Raw genomic sequence first — 13,186 nt, forward strand, 5'->3', positions numbered from 1 at the left:
GGCCCCGCGGCCCCCAGGTCTCCTGCGCGCTCCTCCCCGCGGGCTCAGCCGCCTCAGGGCACCGCCCGCCGCCCCCAGGCCCATGTCGGCCTCGAGGCTCCCCTTGTCCGGTGCTGCCTGAGGCCCCGCGGGTCACACAGTCCTGGGCCCTGGAGACTGCTGTCTCTGGGTGCCTCCAGCTGACTTCCGGGAGGGGCGGGACTTCCGGGCAGAGCACGGTGGGCGGTCACTGCGAGTGGCCCGTGGTCTCCCCCTGCTGGCGGGAGGCGGCAGCACAGGGAGCTGCTCAGCCACAATGTCTCCTGTCAGACACTGTGCAAGGAGGAGGGGTGATGCAGAGATGGCTCCCCCTTCCTACAGGAAAGCCCTGCAGATCCTGGCTCAGAGGCCTCTTCCCGCCCTGCACGGCTTGCAGGGAAGGTCCGCGCTGGTCGCAGGGCGTGCATCTTGTCACACGTGGGCGCATGGACGGGGGAGAACAGGCACATAGGGTAATGTGCCTTGTGCCTGGGCGTGCATTTGCCAGCATTGACGGGAAATTGCTACTCTGTTGCGGCTCTGAGACCGGTGTTTCCACTCAGCCCCGGGCCTCAGTGTCTCGTGTGCCCTGTGGTGCCTCTTCTGGGCTGTGTGCTGTGTCCCCTAATCCATGCGGATGGGACAGAGTGACCGTGGCCTCATTGGGAACAGGGCCTTGGCAGATGTAATCAAGGTCAGAGGGGGTCTCAGGGTCTTGGATGGGTGGGCCCTCGCTGCAATGACAGGCATTCTTATTATTTATTTTTAAATATTTTGTTTTTTAAAAAATTTATTTTTATTAGTTTTAGGGAGGAAGGGAGAGGGAGAGAGAGACAGAAACGTCAATGATGAGATTGATTCACTGATCAGCTGCCTCCTGTATGCCCCCTACTGGGGAAAGACCTCCTCCCCCCCCCCCCCCAACCTGTGCCTGGGCCCTGACCAGCAATCGCACTGTGACCTCTTGGTCCATAGGTTAATGCTCTGCCATTGAGCCACACTGGCCTGGGCAAGGCTACCTTCTTCTTTATTCATGGGTCCCCAGAGGAGCATTTTCCATGAACCTTCTGCTGAAGAGCAGAAGTGCCTTCCGAAGTGCCTCTGGTCCAGGATCCTGTTAGTGTCTTCAGTGGAGTCATGTCTTCATCCCCAAACCAGTTTCTCTGGCCCAGTTTCTGGATGTGATGGGGTGTGACGATTGGTTTCAGTCTTTCTGGACTCACCTTTGGTTGCTGGCGGCACAGCCCAGGGCCTGAGTAAGCTCAGGGTCAAGGCAGGGGCTTCAGTATCTGAAAGAGAAGTATGTTCCTGTCGGAAGGAGGCCAGGAGTGGACGAAGACAGTGGCTGTCCTCCAGAGCCAGCATAAGGGCTTCCTCTGAGGGAAGACTGGGCCTCCAAGGGCAATCTATGGGGGAAGTATGAAAAATGCGTGGGAATCAGCAACCATACATTCTCGGGAGGGCAGTGGAGAAGGGGGTTAGAAGGGATCCTCAGGTTGTGTTCATTATATCTGTATCTTTTGAGTTTTTGACAGAGTTGTAGGCAAATAAGTATTTGCTGTGTTATTATCTATCAGAGGCCTGGTGCATGGATTTGTGCACTGGTGGGGTCCCTCAGCCTGGCCTGTGCCCTCTCGCAATCCGGGACCCCTCAGGGGATGTCGGACTGCTGGTTTCAGCCTGATACCTGCAGGCCACGGGCTGAAACTGGCAGTCCTACATCCCGGGAGGGATGTAATAGTGCACAGAGCGGCAGGCAGCTGGGGAGGAGCCCAAGCACAGGCCGGGCACTGCACTGTTCCCGCTCATCCTGGCTCTGCTGTGCCCGCTGCTGCTGCTTGGTTAGCTCACTGAGCGGCGCTCCCGCTGTGAGAGCACACTGATCACCAGGGGGAAGCTCCTGCACTGAGCGTCTGCCCCCTGGTGGTCCGGGCACGTCATAGCGACTGGTCAACCGGTTGTTCGGTCTCTCGGTAGCTCAGTTGCTTAGGCTTTTATATATATAGATAGCTTTCTGGATGCCTGAGAATATTTGCTATTCTGTACGGTGCATATTTTAGGAGCAGCTGTACGGTGAGAAAGAGGAGAGCAGATGCGCGCGTCTCTTTCAACAATTTGCTGTGATGGCAGCAGAGAAATTGATTGGCACTTGACAGGAGCTTGGGGTCAGAAAGCTATTAGGATGTTGTTCTCTATAGTAACTAGTTTCCCCTTGTTCACGTAAAAACATTCCAACCTGTAAAAAAATTTTTGTGAGTTTATTTGAGCCAAACTGTCAACAATTGCCAGGAGGCAGAATCTCAACATTTTGGGATAATGTCCAGAGACTGGCGGTTTTTCACCTTGTTTTATACAGTGCAATCAAAGGAGGAGATGTAAGTGGACTGCATGAAATCCATTGGTGATAGGTTGGGGGCGGGGGGGGGGGAGCAAAGCGGGGAGACCTCTGGGATTGAATAAAAAATAAAGTTATAGACACACACTTCTTTTTCTCAAGTGGGTGCAGGGTAGTTCACAGTCAATAATTAACTCACTAACAATGAGGGGATGTGTGGTCTCCGCGGAGCGGTGCCTGTGCTTTGACGGGTCCGGAAAAAGGGAAATTACTGGGACATTCCAACGAGATGCTGTCATGGATGCAAAAAGACAACAGGCTCCGTGAAGGTAAAGGTTGACCTTGTCAGGGAAGATGCCGGCCTAGGACCTGACTACCCACCGTCACTGCTTTTAGTTCAAGTTTTCACTTCAGACCATCCTTGTGGTGACTGTAGGTCTTAGAGCTGGCAAGGCCGCCACAGGCCTTCCTTCTGGGTGGAACTGCTTCATAAACACCCGAGCCAGACCAGGAGCACAGCCAAGCCCAGTTTCTGGGGATTCAGGACAGAGAGCAGATTAGATACAAGACCCAAGCCTTTGAATAGGAAGAGAGGATGACATCGGAGGAGCTGGGATAGTTTCCCCAAAGCCACGGATGAAAGGCAGAGTTTATGGACACAGATGCTGGCGGTTGGTGCAGTTGACATTGGAAAGAGAATGCTTTTGTGATTGCATCTAACTTCCTGATGACATACGAAGTGATCATCTGAGAATGAGCTGGGAAGAGATGGTGGCAGAAGCTCTAGAAGTTGCATTTACTCTTGAAAGTTTGTAAAATTGCTGGTAAAACTCATACCCCACACTCTGGCCTGGTGTCCTTCCACCCGGAAGTGAGCTAAGCCTCAGCACCTGCTGTGAGCCCCCTGCAATCAGGGTGGGCGTTGTGAGGGTGGTGAGACCTATGCCACCCACACTCCCTCAGTGTGCGAATTCCCACACCCTCTGGTGTGGAACGTACCTGATGGGAGGGGTGCTGGGGGGAGGGGTGTGGATTCCTGAACAGGGAAGCGAATGAAAAGAACATGTTCCTGGCCAAAACCGGTGTGGCTCAGTGGATAGAGCGTCGGCCTGCGGACTGAAAGGTCCCAGGTTCGATTACGGTCAAGGGCGTGTACCTTGGTTGCAGGCACATCCCCAGTAGGAGGTGTGCAGGAGGCAGCTGATCAATGTTTCTCTCTTATCAATGTTTCTAACTCTATCCCTCTCCCTTCCTCTCTGTAAAAAAATCAATAAAATATTTAAAAAAAAAAAGAACATGTTCCTATCACATTACCCATGCTGAATACTGACATGGAAAGGACAGACGTTTCAGTCTATTCTCCATGCTGCACGCAAAGGGAACCTGACCTTGTCATTCCCTGCGTAGCTTCCCAGCTCGCTCAGAGCACAAGATCCAGTCCTTGCAAGGATTTTCAAGGCCTCACACAGCCTGGCTCCCCCTTAACTTCTGACCTCACTTCCTGCCTCCCTCCCTCTTCCTCTCATACCTGGACTCTACCTCCTTTTCTTCAGGAGTTCTTCAAATCGCACTCGGTATATTCGGTTTCTTACCTTACCTGGTCTTCCCTTACAGCTGCAAGCCCCAGGGGGACACATGTGGTGGTCTAGTTCGGCCCTGTCCCAATTAGGCCCCAGTTAACTGGTTATCTGTCTGGACTCAGTGGGACAAACGCAGGTGACCAGGAGTCAGCAATCACGGCCCATCCCCTGGTGCTTCGATGTCCAGACAGCGGAGCCGAACCGGAACACAGGACACACAGACAGAATGAGTGTGCACTCACACAGGGTTATTTACCTATTCCTAGTGGGTCCCAGGCTCCGGCAAAGGCCACCCGGCGATGCACACTGCAGGACGGACGACGAAGACAGGGACAGGCAGGCGGCCGCAGCTGGTTCAGGCTCACACAGCAGAGCAGTCAGGGGCTCGTCTCTCGGAGAGACGTGGAGTCCTCCTCTTACCGGGCAGGAGACCTCCACTGAAGATGGTCTCAGGGTTATATAGACCGGGGTAAACAAGTTGTGTCCTTATCAGTGTGGGCCAGACGGTGTGCCTTATGCTGGGAGCAGGGCGTTTACACTTTAGGGCTCAGAGCTTTTACATCAAGATAGTGGGGTGTTCATTAATTTTGGAAGTTACAGAGTACTGGGGGTTTCCATACAGCACACATGTCACACAATAATTATTTCATACATTAAGGGGTTACATTGTTATAACAGCCTCTGCTCTAGACCCACGGCCGCATGGCGGGCCCTCGGTATAGGTTTTTGGAATAACTGAACATCTGTCCATTGCACGGATTAATGCTTTTCTGAAAACCACCTTCTTGTCTCCGTTAGAAGTTAATGTTTACCCTTTTATTATATGACTTTTATCTGATTTCTTATGATCCTCACTATGCAGAGAGCACATCCCCTCCCCGAGGTGAATGACGAAGTGTCTTCTGTGGTGGGTACATGGCCGGATGCCATACCTACAATAGCCGGATTTCCCCCTTGAGGGGGTGAGGGAAACATTGGAATGTAGTTTCAGTTTCCTGTAAAACACATTCAGTTTCAGTTTCCAGTAAAAGAAAACTTATCCTATTTGCTCTCTGCATCCCTGGGGGCGAAGCTGCTCCGCCTCCCGGATGCTGTGACCACTCAAACCCTGGGGCAGGAGGAGTCAGTTCTGCATTTCAGAAAACCCTCTTCTCCAGGTAAGACAGGGCTGCTCCTTCTGTGGACCCCCCCTGGGGTGGCCCCCACCTGGGGTGGCCTGTGGCTCCGGGACTGAGTGCGACCCCTGTGGATCGACTCCCAGAACACTCTTGTTTCTCATCAGAGAAAGGGGGAGGGAAGGGGCCCCAGCCCCCAGCTGCCCCCGGGGCTCTAGGACTCTGGGGACAATCCGCCTTGTCCATTCCTGGGTGGGGGTGCGAGGCAGGGGGAAGAGGCCAGTTATGGTTAGAAGGAAGCAGATCAGAGCCACGCCGAGCCAGAGCTTTGGGAGCAGCTGAACCTGGGTCAGTGGCAATTTTTAAAAAATATATATTTTGATTGATTTCAGAGAGGAAGGCAGAGGGAGAGAGAGAGAGAGAGAAACATCAGTGATGAGAGAGAATCATTAATTGGCTGGCTCCTGCATGCCCCCTACGGGGGTTCGAGCCCGCAACCCCGGCATGTGCCCTTGAACGGAATCGAACCCGGGACCCTTTAGTCCACAGGCCGACGCTCTATCCACTGAGCCAGACCAGCTAGGGCTCCATGGCACTTGGACATAAAATCCTTGTAACGTTGGGGGACTCCCTCACCCTCTCGGTGCCGCACAATGTTTTCTCATTTGTAAAAGGCAGACGGTGGGCTCCTTACCACGGTGCTAGTGACGGGGCTGCATAACAGCGGCAGCCTAGAGCCACCCTTTAAAGTGGACTTGGTTCGGGTTTTCTTTTTCTGTTGTTTGTTTGTTTTTAAATATGTTGTTATTGATTTCAGAGAGGAAGGGGGAGGGAGAGAGAAACATCAGTGATGAGAGAGAATCATTGACCGGCTGTCTCCTGCACGCCCCACCCTGGGGATTGAGCCCAAAACCCGAGTCATGTGCCCTGACCGGGAATCGAACCCTGACCCCCTGGTGCATAGGTCAACGCTCAATCAGCCAGCCGGGCTGATTTTCTAATTCTGGTGCCTTTAAGTTGCTCCATGGAGATTGAAGGGAGTTCTGGAAATATCTAAGGAGTCGATGTGTTTTCAGGGGGAAGGAAGTCGCCCACCTGAGGAAATAAAATCTACCCCGTCCACCTCACCCTCCACTTCCACCCCCCTAATTCCCACCCCTGGGCCCTTTCCAGGCCTGCTGCCCGCCCCCCCCCCCCCCCCCCCCCCGTCTCCCCAAGCTCAGAGAAGCCTCTCAACCACCCCTCACCCAGCCCCTGCAGAGGCGGTGGGGAAACCCCAGTTCCAGTGTCCCTGTCCCTGACGCAGCTCCTTGCAGGTGTGGCTCCCCTGCTTGCTTATTGCTCTGTGCACCATGGAAGCCATCGTAGCCTCTTCCGTCGTCGCCAAGATCATGTCAGCAGCGAGCCTGGCCAAAGCTGGCGGGGCGGCCTCCAGCGCTGTCCTGGCTGGGCTGTCATCGAAGATCCTGTCGGCAGCGAGCCTGGCCACAGCCACAGCTGGCGGGGCGGCCTCCAGCAATGTCCTGGCTGGGCTGTCATCCCTGGGTGAGTGTTCCTGGGAGGGCGGGAGGCAGCTGGGAGGAGGGCCAGGGAGTGGCCTGCTCAGGGCCCCATGGGGAGTGGGAGGGTGGCGTCACCTGCCTGGGCCTCCCGCTGGGGTCTGTCCTGGCCGGTGAAGGGGCCCGCTGGGGTCTGGGTGCCCATCCCACTGGGCCCTGGTCTCCTCCCATCCAGACTGAGGGGACCTTGCTCCCTGGCTCTCATTTTCCCTGCGTTCACCCCAGAACTCACCTCCTTTAATTTTTTTTTTTTTAATGTATTTTATTGCTTTTTTACGGAGAGGAAGGGAGAGGGAGAGAGAGTCAGAAACATCGATGAGAGAGAAACATCGATCAGCTGCCTCCTGCACACTCCCCACTGGGGATGTGCCCGCAACTAAGGTACATGCCCTTGACCTGGAATCGAACCTGGGACCCTTCAGTGCGCAGGCTGACGCTCTATCCACTGAGCCAAACCGGTTAGGGCTTTTTTTTTTTTTTTTTTACACTATTAAATTTGGTTTATTTTTTTATTATTATTTTAATCCTTATCTGAGGATATTTTCCATTGATTTTTTTTAAATTTTTTTTTTAGAGAGAGTGGAAGAGCGGGGGGAAAGACAGAGAGAAACATTGATGTGACAGAAACACATCAATTGTTGCCTCCTGCCTGGGCCCTGACCAGGATCTGGGTGGGTGAGAAGCCTGCCCTTGACCAGAATCGAACCCGGGACCCTTCAGTCCATAGGCCGATGCTCTATCCACTGAGCCAAACCGGCTAGGGCGTCACCTCCTTTAGTTTTCTTACCGATGTGTCCCGCCCTGCGGAGCAGTTTGCAGTGTGGGCTCTCAGGTCCAGAGCGTGGATTTTAGCAGAATTCTTCGGTTTGGGCCGGTTTTCTTTGTTATTTCACGCGAGCCCCTCTTGGGTTTATTTCTTTTATTTTGCTGTTTTTCTTCTCCTTTGCTCCCACCCCCACCCCCAAGGTCAGCCTTTCTAATATGTTCAATGTGTGTCTGTTTTTCATTTGTATCCTTTTGCAAAATGGGTATTTTCTGTTTGCGTGTGTTCTCCTTCACGCCCAGAATAATGCATATCTCACACGGTGGTTTTGTGTTTCATGAAGAACTGTTTTGTGAGATCTGTCAGTATCGCCAGGCCAGCCTCCGTCCTCATGTCCACCTGCTGCCCCGGGGGCGTATGTGTGCCCGCCGGCATGGACCTCTCTCTCCACCCCCTCCCGCCCAAACACCTGGTGCGAAATGGGGGGACGCGGCCACAGGGCCTCTGACCCCGGCCTGGCCGCTGCCCGCTGTGCACTCACCCCGCCTTCTTCCTCAGGGCTCACGGTGTCATCCAAAGCCGCCCTGGGCTCCGCTGCATCCACCCTGGGGTCCATGCTGGGGACGCTGCAAGCCTCCTCCCTGCTGGCGTCCCCCGTGGCAGCCATGACCGCTAGCCCACTCGCAGGTAACCGGCCTCGGCTAGCGGGCACCCTTCTTGGCCCCCTCCCCGGTCCCTCCTGTTCGTGAGGAACAAGGAGGGTCCTCAGCTGATGCTGAAACATGCTGGGTTTTCTCAAACGCTGGTCCAGTCACTAGGCTTAGCGTTCGTCTTTGATCCATTGGTTGAATTCTCATAACTATCCCGGACAAAGACACTCTTGTCCGTCATTTACAAATGAAAAACCATCGTGGCCCTGGCCCGAAGCTCAGATGGTGAGAGTGCCACGGTTGTGGGTTTGATCCCCCAGTCAGGGCACATGTAAGAATCAACCAATGACTGCATCCATCAATAAGTGGAACAACAAATTGATGTTTTTTCTCTCTCTCTCATCAATTAAAAGAAATCTTTTTATTTTATTTAAATATATTTTATTGATTTTTTACAGAGAGGAAGAGAGAGGGATAGAGAGTTAGAAACATCGATGAGAGAGAAACATCGATCAGCTGCCTCCTGCACACCCCCTACTGGGGATATGCCCGCAACCAAGGTACATGCCCTTGACCGGAATCGAACCTGGAACCCTTTAGTCTGCAGGCCGACGCTCTATCCACTGAGCCAAACCGGCTTCGGCACTAAAAGAAATCTTTTTAAAGGAAAAGGAAATAAGCCATTGTGCAAGAGGCCGGGGCAGGAAGGGCCAGGTCCTGGCGAGCTTAAGTGGAAAGGAAATGAGGGGCCCAGCACCCTCCCCAGGGGTGACTACAGGGGCTGCCTCAGGCAGGTTGCAAGCAGCACCCTCCCCCCTGGGCCTTCACTGCCCCTGCGCGGCCTCACTCCTCCTGCTGAGCAGTAACGTTAGGCAGCAAATCTTGTCTACCTGGGCTCTTGATTTTTATTTTTTTAAAATATGTTTTTATTCATTTCAGAGAGAGGAAAGGAGAGAGAGAGATAGAAACATCGATGAGAGAGAAATATCCATCAGCTGCCTCCTGCACACCCCCTATTGGGGATCGAGCCCGCAACCTGGGCATGTGCCCATGACTGGAATCGAACCCAGGACCCTTCAGTCTGCAGGCTGACGCTCTATCCACTGAACCAAACCAGCTAAGGCCAAACGATATGTATATACTAGTATATTTTAAAAGCAATAATACGATCTAGTGCTAAGTAGCTCCAGCCACAGGGGAGCAAGGGCGAGTTCTGGTTGGGAGGGTCTGGGTGGCTGCGTGGAGGAGAGGGCAAGTCAGGCCTGAAGATTCAGGAGCATCCGCTCATTCAGGCGTTCCTCAGTGTTGCCTGACGTCTCTCTCCGCCACGGCTGACTGCCGTCTGAGGAGCAGGTATAATTCTCCACCGAGCGAACATCAGCCCCGTTTTAGATGAGCTAACATCCTGCCCAAACTACCGCGCCCTAAGTCACTTGGCCAGGCATTCCGCCTTCCTTGGGGAGGAATGCTGACGCAACTCGCCAGAGGACCCCCTCCCCCAGTCAGCAGACAGATAAAACCCCGAAACTGCACCTGAGGATTAGTGTTCGGGCACCGGGACCTGAACCCCCCCAAACTGCACCTGAGGCTGAGTGCTCGGGCACCGGGACCTGAAACCCCCCCAAACTGCACCTGAGGATTAGTGTTCGGGCACCGGGACCTGAACCCCCCCAAACTGCACCTGAGGATTAGTGCTCGGGCACCGGGACCTGAAACCCCCCCAAACTGCACCTGAGGCTGAGTGCTCGGGCACCGGGACCTGAAACCCCGTGCCCCGATGGCTCTAGGCCACGCCGCGTTCACTTAGTAGGGCATTGCCTCCGGCATCGGCCTGCCCGGCAACCCTCGCCGAGCTCAGCACCATGAAGCTGCCCCTCTCTGAAACCCCACTTCTCAGAGTGAAGGCTGGGGGAGGGGTGTGGGGAGTGTCGGGCAGGGTCATTCCTTCCTGTGTCCCCACCTGGGCAGCCCCCTCCCCGCGGTGGCCCTGGGCTCCGGGCGGGAGGGAGGCCAGCGTGGCTCTTCTCACACAATGTCCTTTGGTTTCCAGTCAAGGCTGCCGCGGCGGCGATCGGAGGAGGTGAGTTTCTTTAGGGAAAGGACTCGAGTCCCCCTGTGTCCCCAGATCCTGGAACTTGGGGCATGCTGAGGTTGGCCCGGGCCTCCGGATGCCAGGGAAGGAGATGGAAGGATGGAGAGGAGCAGGGAGGGAGGGTCCAGGAACTAGAAACTGATCTGGAGCCGCAGAGCCGGGCCGGTGGAGGCAGCCCGGGGCCGGTGCCCTCTGGGCAGAGCAGTGGCTGGGACTTGGCCTCTGAGCTCCCACTTCCTCCTCTGCCCCAGGGCCCGCGCAGGGCTGTGTGAGGGTCCCCGAGGCTGACCGCCCCGAGGCGGAGCGCAGGCAGTGGTCCGGGGTTCCGACTGCTCCTGGTGACGCCGCCCGGGAGCTGCTGGCTCTGCGGGGCCCTGGGTGCGGGGCTGACTGTCCTGGAGACCCCTCCGCCAGGACAGGAGCTGGAGGCCGCGCCCCAGGCCTGCAGCGCAGTAATGGGGACCCTGAGACCCAAGGCCGGGGCTCTCCCACGGGCGGTCCTGCCGCAGACCGGAGCCGGCCCAGCCCGTCCCCAGCCGCCCCGCCTGCTCTCCCCACCTGTCCTGTGACTGCTGACCAGGCCCAGTCTCTCCCGAGTTCCGAGTTCACCCCGTACCCCACCCCCTTGACACCCCCCAAGCTTGTGTGTGTGTGTTGGGGCGGGGGGGAGGTCCGTTTCCCTGAGTGTGGCCTTGACCCAGCTCCTCTCCCTGGACAGCCGTGACGGTGGGCGCTGTGCCCGTGGTCCTGGGCGCCGTGGGCTTCACCGGGGCAGGAATCACCGCCTCCTCCTTGGCGGCCAAAATGATGTCGGTATCCGCCATCGCCAACGGGGGCGGGGTGGCCGCTGGCAGCATGGTGGCTACTCTGCAGTCGGTGGGTAAGTGTCCCCGGTGGGCGAGACGGACGAGGGCCTCAGAGGGTCCAGCCCAGGTCCTGGCCCAGCGGGCCTCGGGCTCCGGGCCTGTGTCACCCTCTGGTCCTCTCGCTGGAGGGCGGGGGGAGCCCCGGCCCGGGCTGTGTGGGCTCCGTGGGCGCTGCCCAAAGGGTTTGCCGGGTTACTTGGAGCGTCTTCACCCCACCTGCCCCTCCCCTGGAGAGGAGGGCAGCTTCCCGCTCTCGGGGTGACCCCGGAACTCACCCCACTGGGGAGCTGCCTGCAGCAGCCCGCCCAGAGCAGAGGTCCTGGGTGTGGGAAACCCAGGGGGGTGCTGGCTGGGCGTCTGGGCCCCAGGCTCCCCTGAGAGGCCCCGGCCCTGCCTGCTGGGCCCTCTGCTCAGCTCAGCCCCTGCTTCTTCCTTCCGCAGGAGCCGCCGGGCTGTCCCTGTCGTCCAAAGTGCTCGTGGGCAGTGCTGGGGCCCTGGTGTCCCTGGTCGTTTAGCTTCCTGTCGCTCCCGGTATGGAGAAGAGGACCGGGTGCCTGATGCAGCGGGGTCCAGACCCGGGGTGACGGTGTGCCACATGCCGCACCCCCCGAAAAAAATAAAGAATAAAAGCGAGGTGTTGTCACACCTCTCGGATTCCTTCCTTCTCGCTTGCAGTCATGTGGGGGAAGCCTCGCTTCTTTCCCGAGCCACATGGGGTTGGGGTGCCGTAAGCTGGGAGGAACCTAAATGGGAAGGCTGGATGCTGCCCCTGCCCGGCTTCTGCCTCTGAATGTGCTCCCCGCACCCCCCCCCCCCAAGCCTGGCAGCGTCTCTGTGGGCCGGCGGCTGCCCCTCTAGGGGGGAGCTGACCTAAAGGCCCTCACAGACCCCAGCCGGGAGGGGTGCTGGCTCCGGTTGTGTGCAGCCAGGAGAAGTGGGGGGAGGGGGGGAGGGCATCCTGTTTGCAGCTCTTGTGTGAAAGCCAGAGTCTCATTTGCACACGCGCCCCACCCCTGGTCTCTGCAGCCAACGGCCATTTCCTATGACAGCACGGGCTCAGCCAGGTCACTGCCCCGCGTGGCCGGCGCCCCTCCCGCGGGCAGAAGGACAGCTGGGACAGAGGGACATGTGCTTTACCGGGCTCTGGTTCTCCTTCAGGGCCTTGGTCTTGAAATGTGCTTCTCTTCCCAGAACAAGGTCGCGGAGAAACTCACCACCAGGCCCAGCCCCCCTCCCCCCCAGCACAAACCTTTCCCCCAACTCTGAGCAAGTGCGGTGGGTCAGGGCCCCGGGCTGGGTGCCAGGGACCCCGCCTTCTCCCGGCAGTGATCCTGGTCTGCTAGGGGCATGGACCACCAGGCGCGTGGCCAGAGGCATGGCCCCCTGAGGGGGCACTGCTGGAGGGGTGCCCAGGGGAAGGCAGGTGACAGCAGGGTCTTCATGCATTAGGTGCTGCAACCAATATCACAAAGACTGGGTGGCTTATAAAGAAGAGACATCGATGTCTCCCAGGCCTGGAGACTGGGAAGTCAGAGACCAAGGCACCGGCAGAGGTGCCTGGTGAGGGCCTGCGTCCTGGACAGCCATCTTTTCGGGGTGCCCTCCCCTGAGCAAGGGCAATGGGGCTCTCTGGGGTCTCCTCATAAGGGCATTCGATTCCGGTCGGGGAGGCTCCACCCTCATGGTCTAGGCACCTCCTAAGCCATCATCTCGGGGGTTAGGACTTCAACATGAAGGAGGGGGGAGGGGGGAGCACGGACATTCAGACCGCAGCAGGCATGTTGGGAAAGGGAGCTTGCACTCGAACCTGAGCGTTTTAGAGACGGAGGGTTTCCAACATGAGGGTGACCCAGTCGCAGACGTCACAGCCTGCACCCTCCGCCCGGGCCTCCCGCAGCCTCACAGGATCTCCGCTTCCAACAGGCACTAACCCTGCGGGTCCAGCGGGCATTGCAGGAAGTTAATAACGCGGCCGTGTCCTCCCGTGGCTCCTACTTGGGCCAGTGATGCATGGTTGCTAGGCAGCCATGAAAATAAAGCCTTTGGGTATTGTTTTTAAAATCCTCACCAGAGCATACTTTTCCATTGTGTTTTGTTTGTTTTTTTTGGGGGGGGGGGAGAGAGAAAGGAAGATTGGGGGTGAAGCGTGAACTTGCAACCCAGGTATGTGCCCTTGGCCAGGAATCAAACCCTCAACCCTTCAGTGTG

The 13,186-nt window shown here is 56.9% G+C and overlaps 1 protein-coding gene across 3 annotated transcripts; it reads left to right on the forward strand.

Annotated features, from left to right (window-relative positions):
* Positions 1–634: 634 nt before the first annotated feature.
* Positions 635–11,635, forward strand: LOC103302512 (interferon alpha-inducible protein 27, mitochondrial-like). 3 transcript variants are annotated; one of them, XM_054715728.1, is made up of 6 exons: positions 635–712; positions 6,365–6,593; positions 7,929–8,057; positions 10,071–10,100; positions 10,831–10,992; positions 11,420–11,635. In XM_054715728.1, exons 1-6 carry the CDS (start codon positions 650–652, stop codon positions 11,491–11,493), a joined length of 687 nt encoding a protein of 228 aa, XP_054571703.1. In that variant the 5' UTR covers positions 635–649; the 3' UTR covers positions 11,494–11,635. The 3 variants fall into 3 exon arrangements, with proteins under 3 accessions (XP_054571703.1, XP_027992257.2, XP_027992258.2); XM_028136456.2 differs by lacking the exon at positions 635–712 and adding an exon at positions 5,011–5,090; XM_028136457.2 differs by lacking the exon at positions 635–712 and adding an exon at positions 5,319–5,396.
* Positions 11,636–13,186: the final 1,551 nt, after the last annotated feature.

Source organism: Eptesicus fuscus, chromosome 5, assembly GCF_027574615.1.
Source record: "Eptesicus fuscus isolate TK198812 chromosome 5, DD_ASM_mEF_20220401, whole genome shotgun sequence".
NCBI classification, from domain to species: domain Eukaryota; kingdom Metazoa; phylum Chordata; class Mammalia; order Chiroptera; family Vespertilionidae; genus Eptesicus; species Eptesicus fuscus.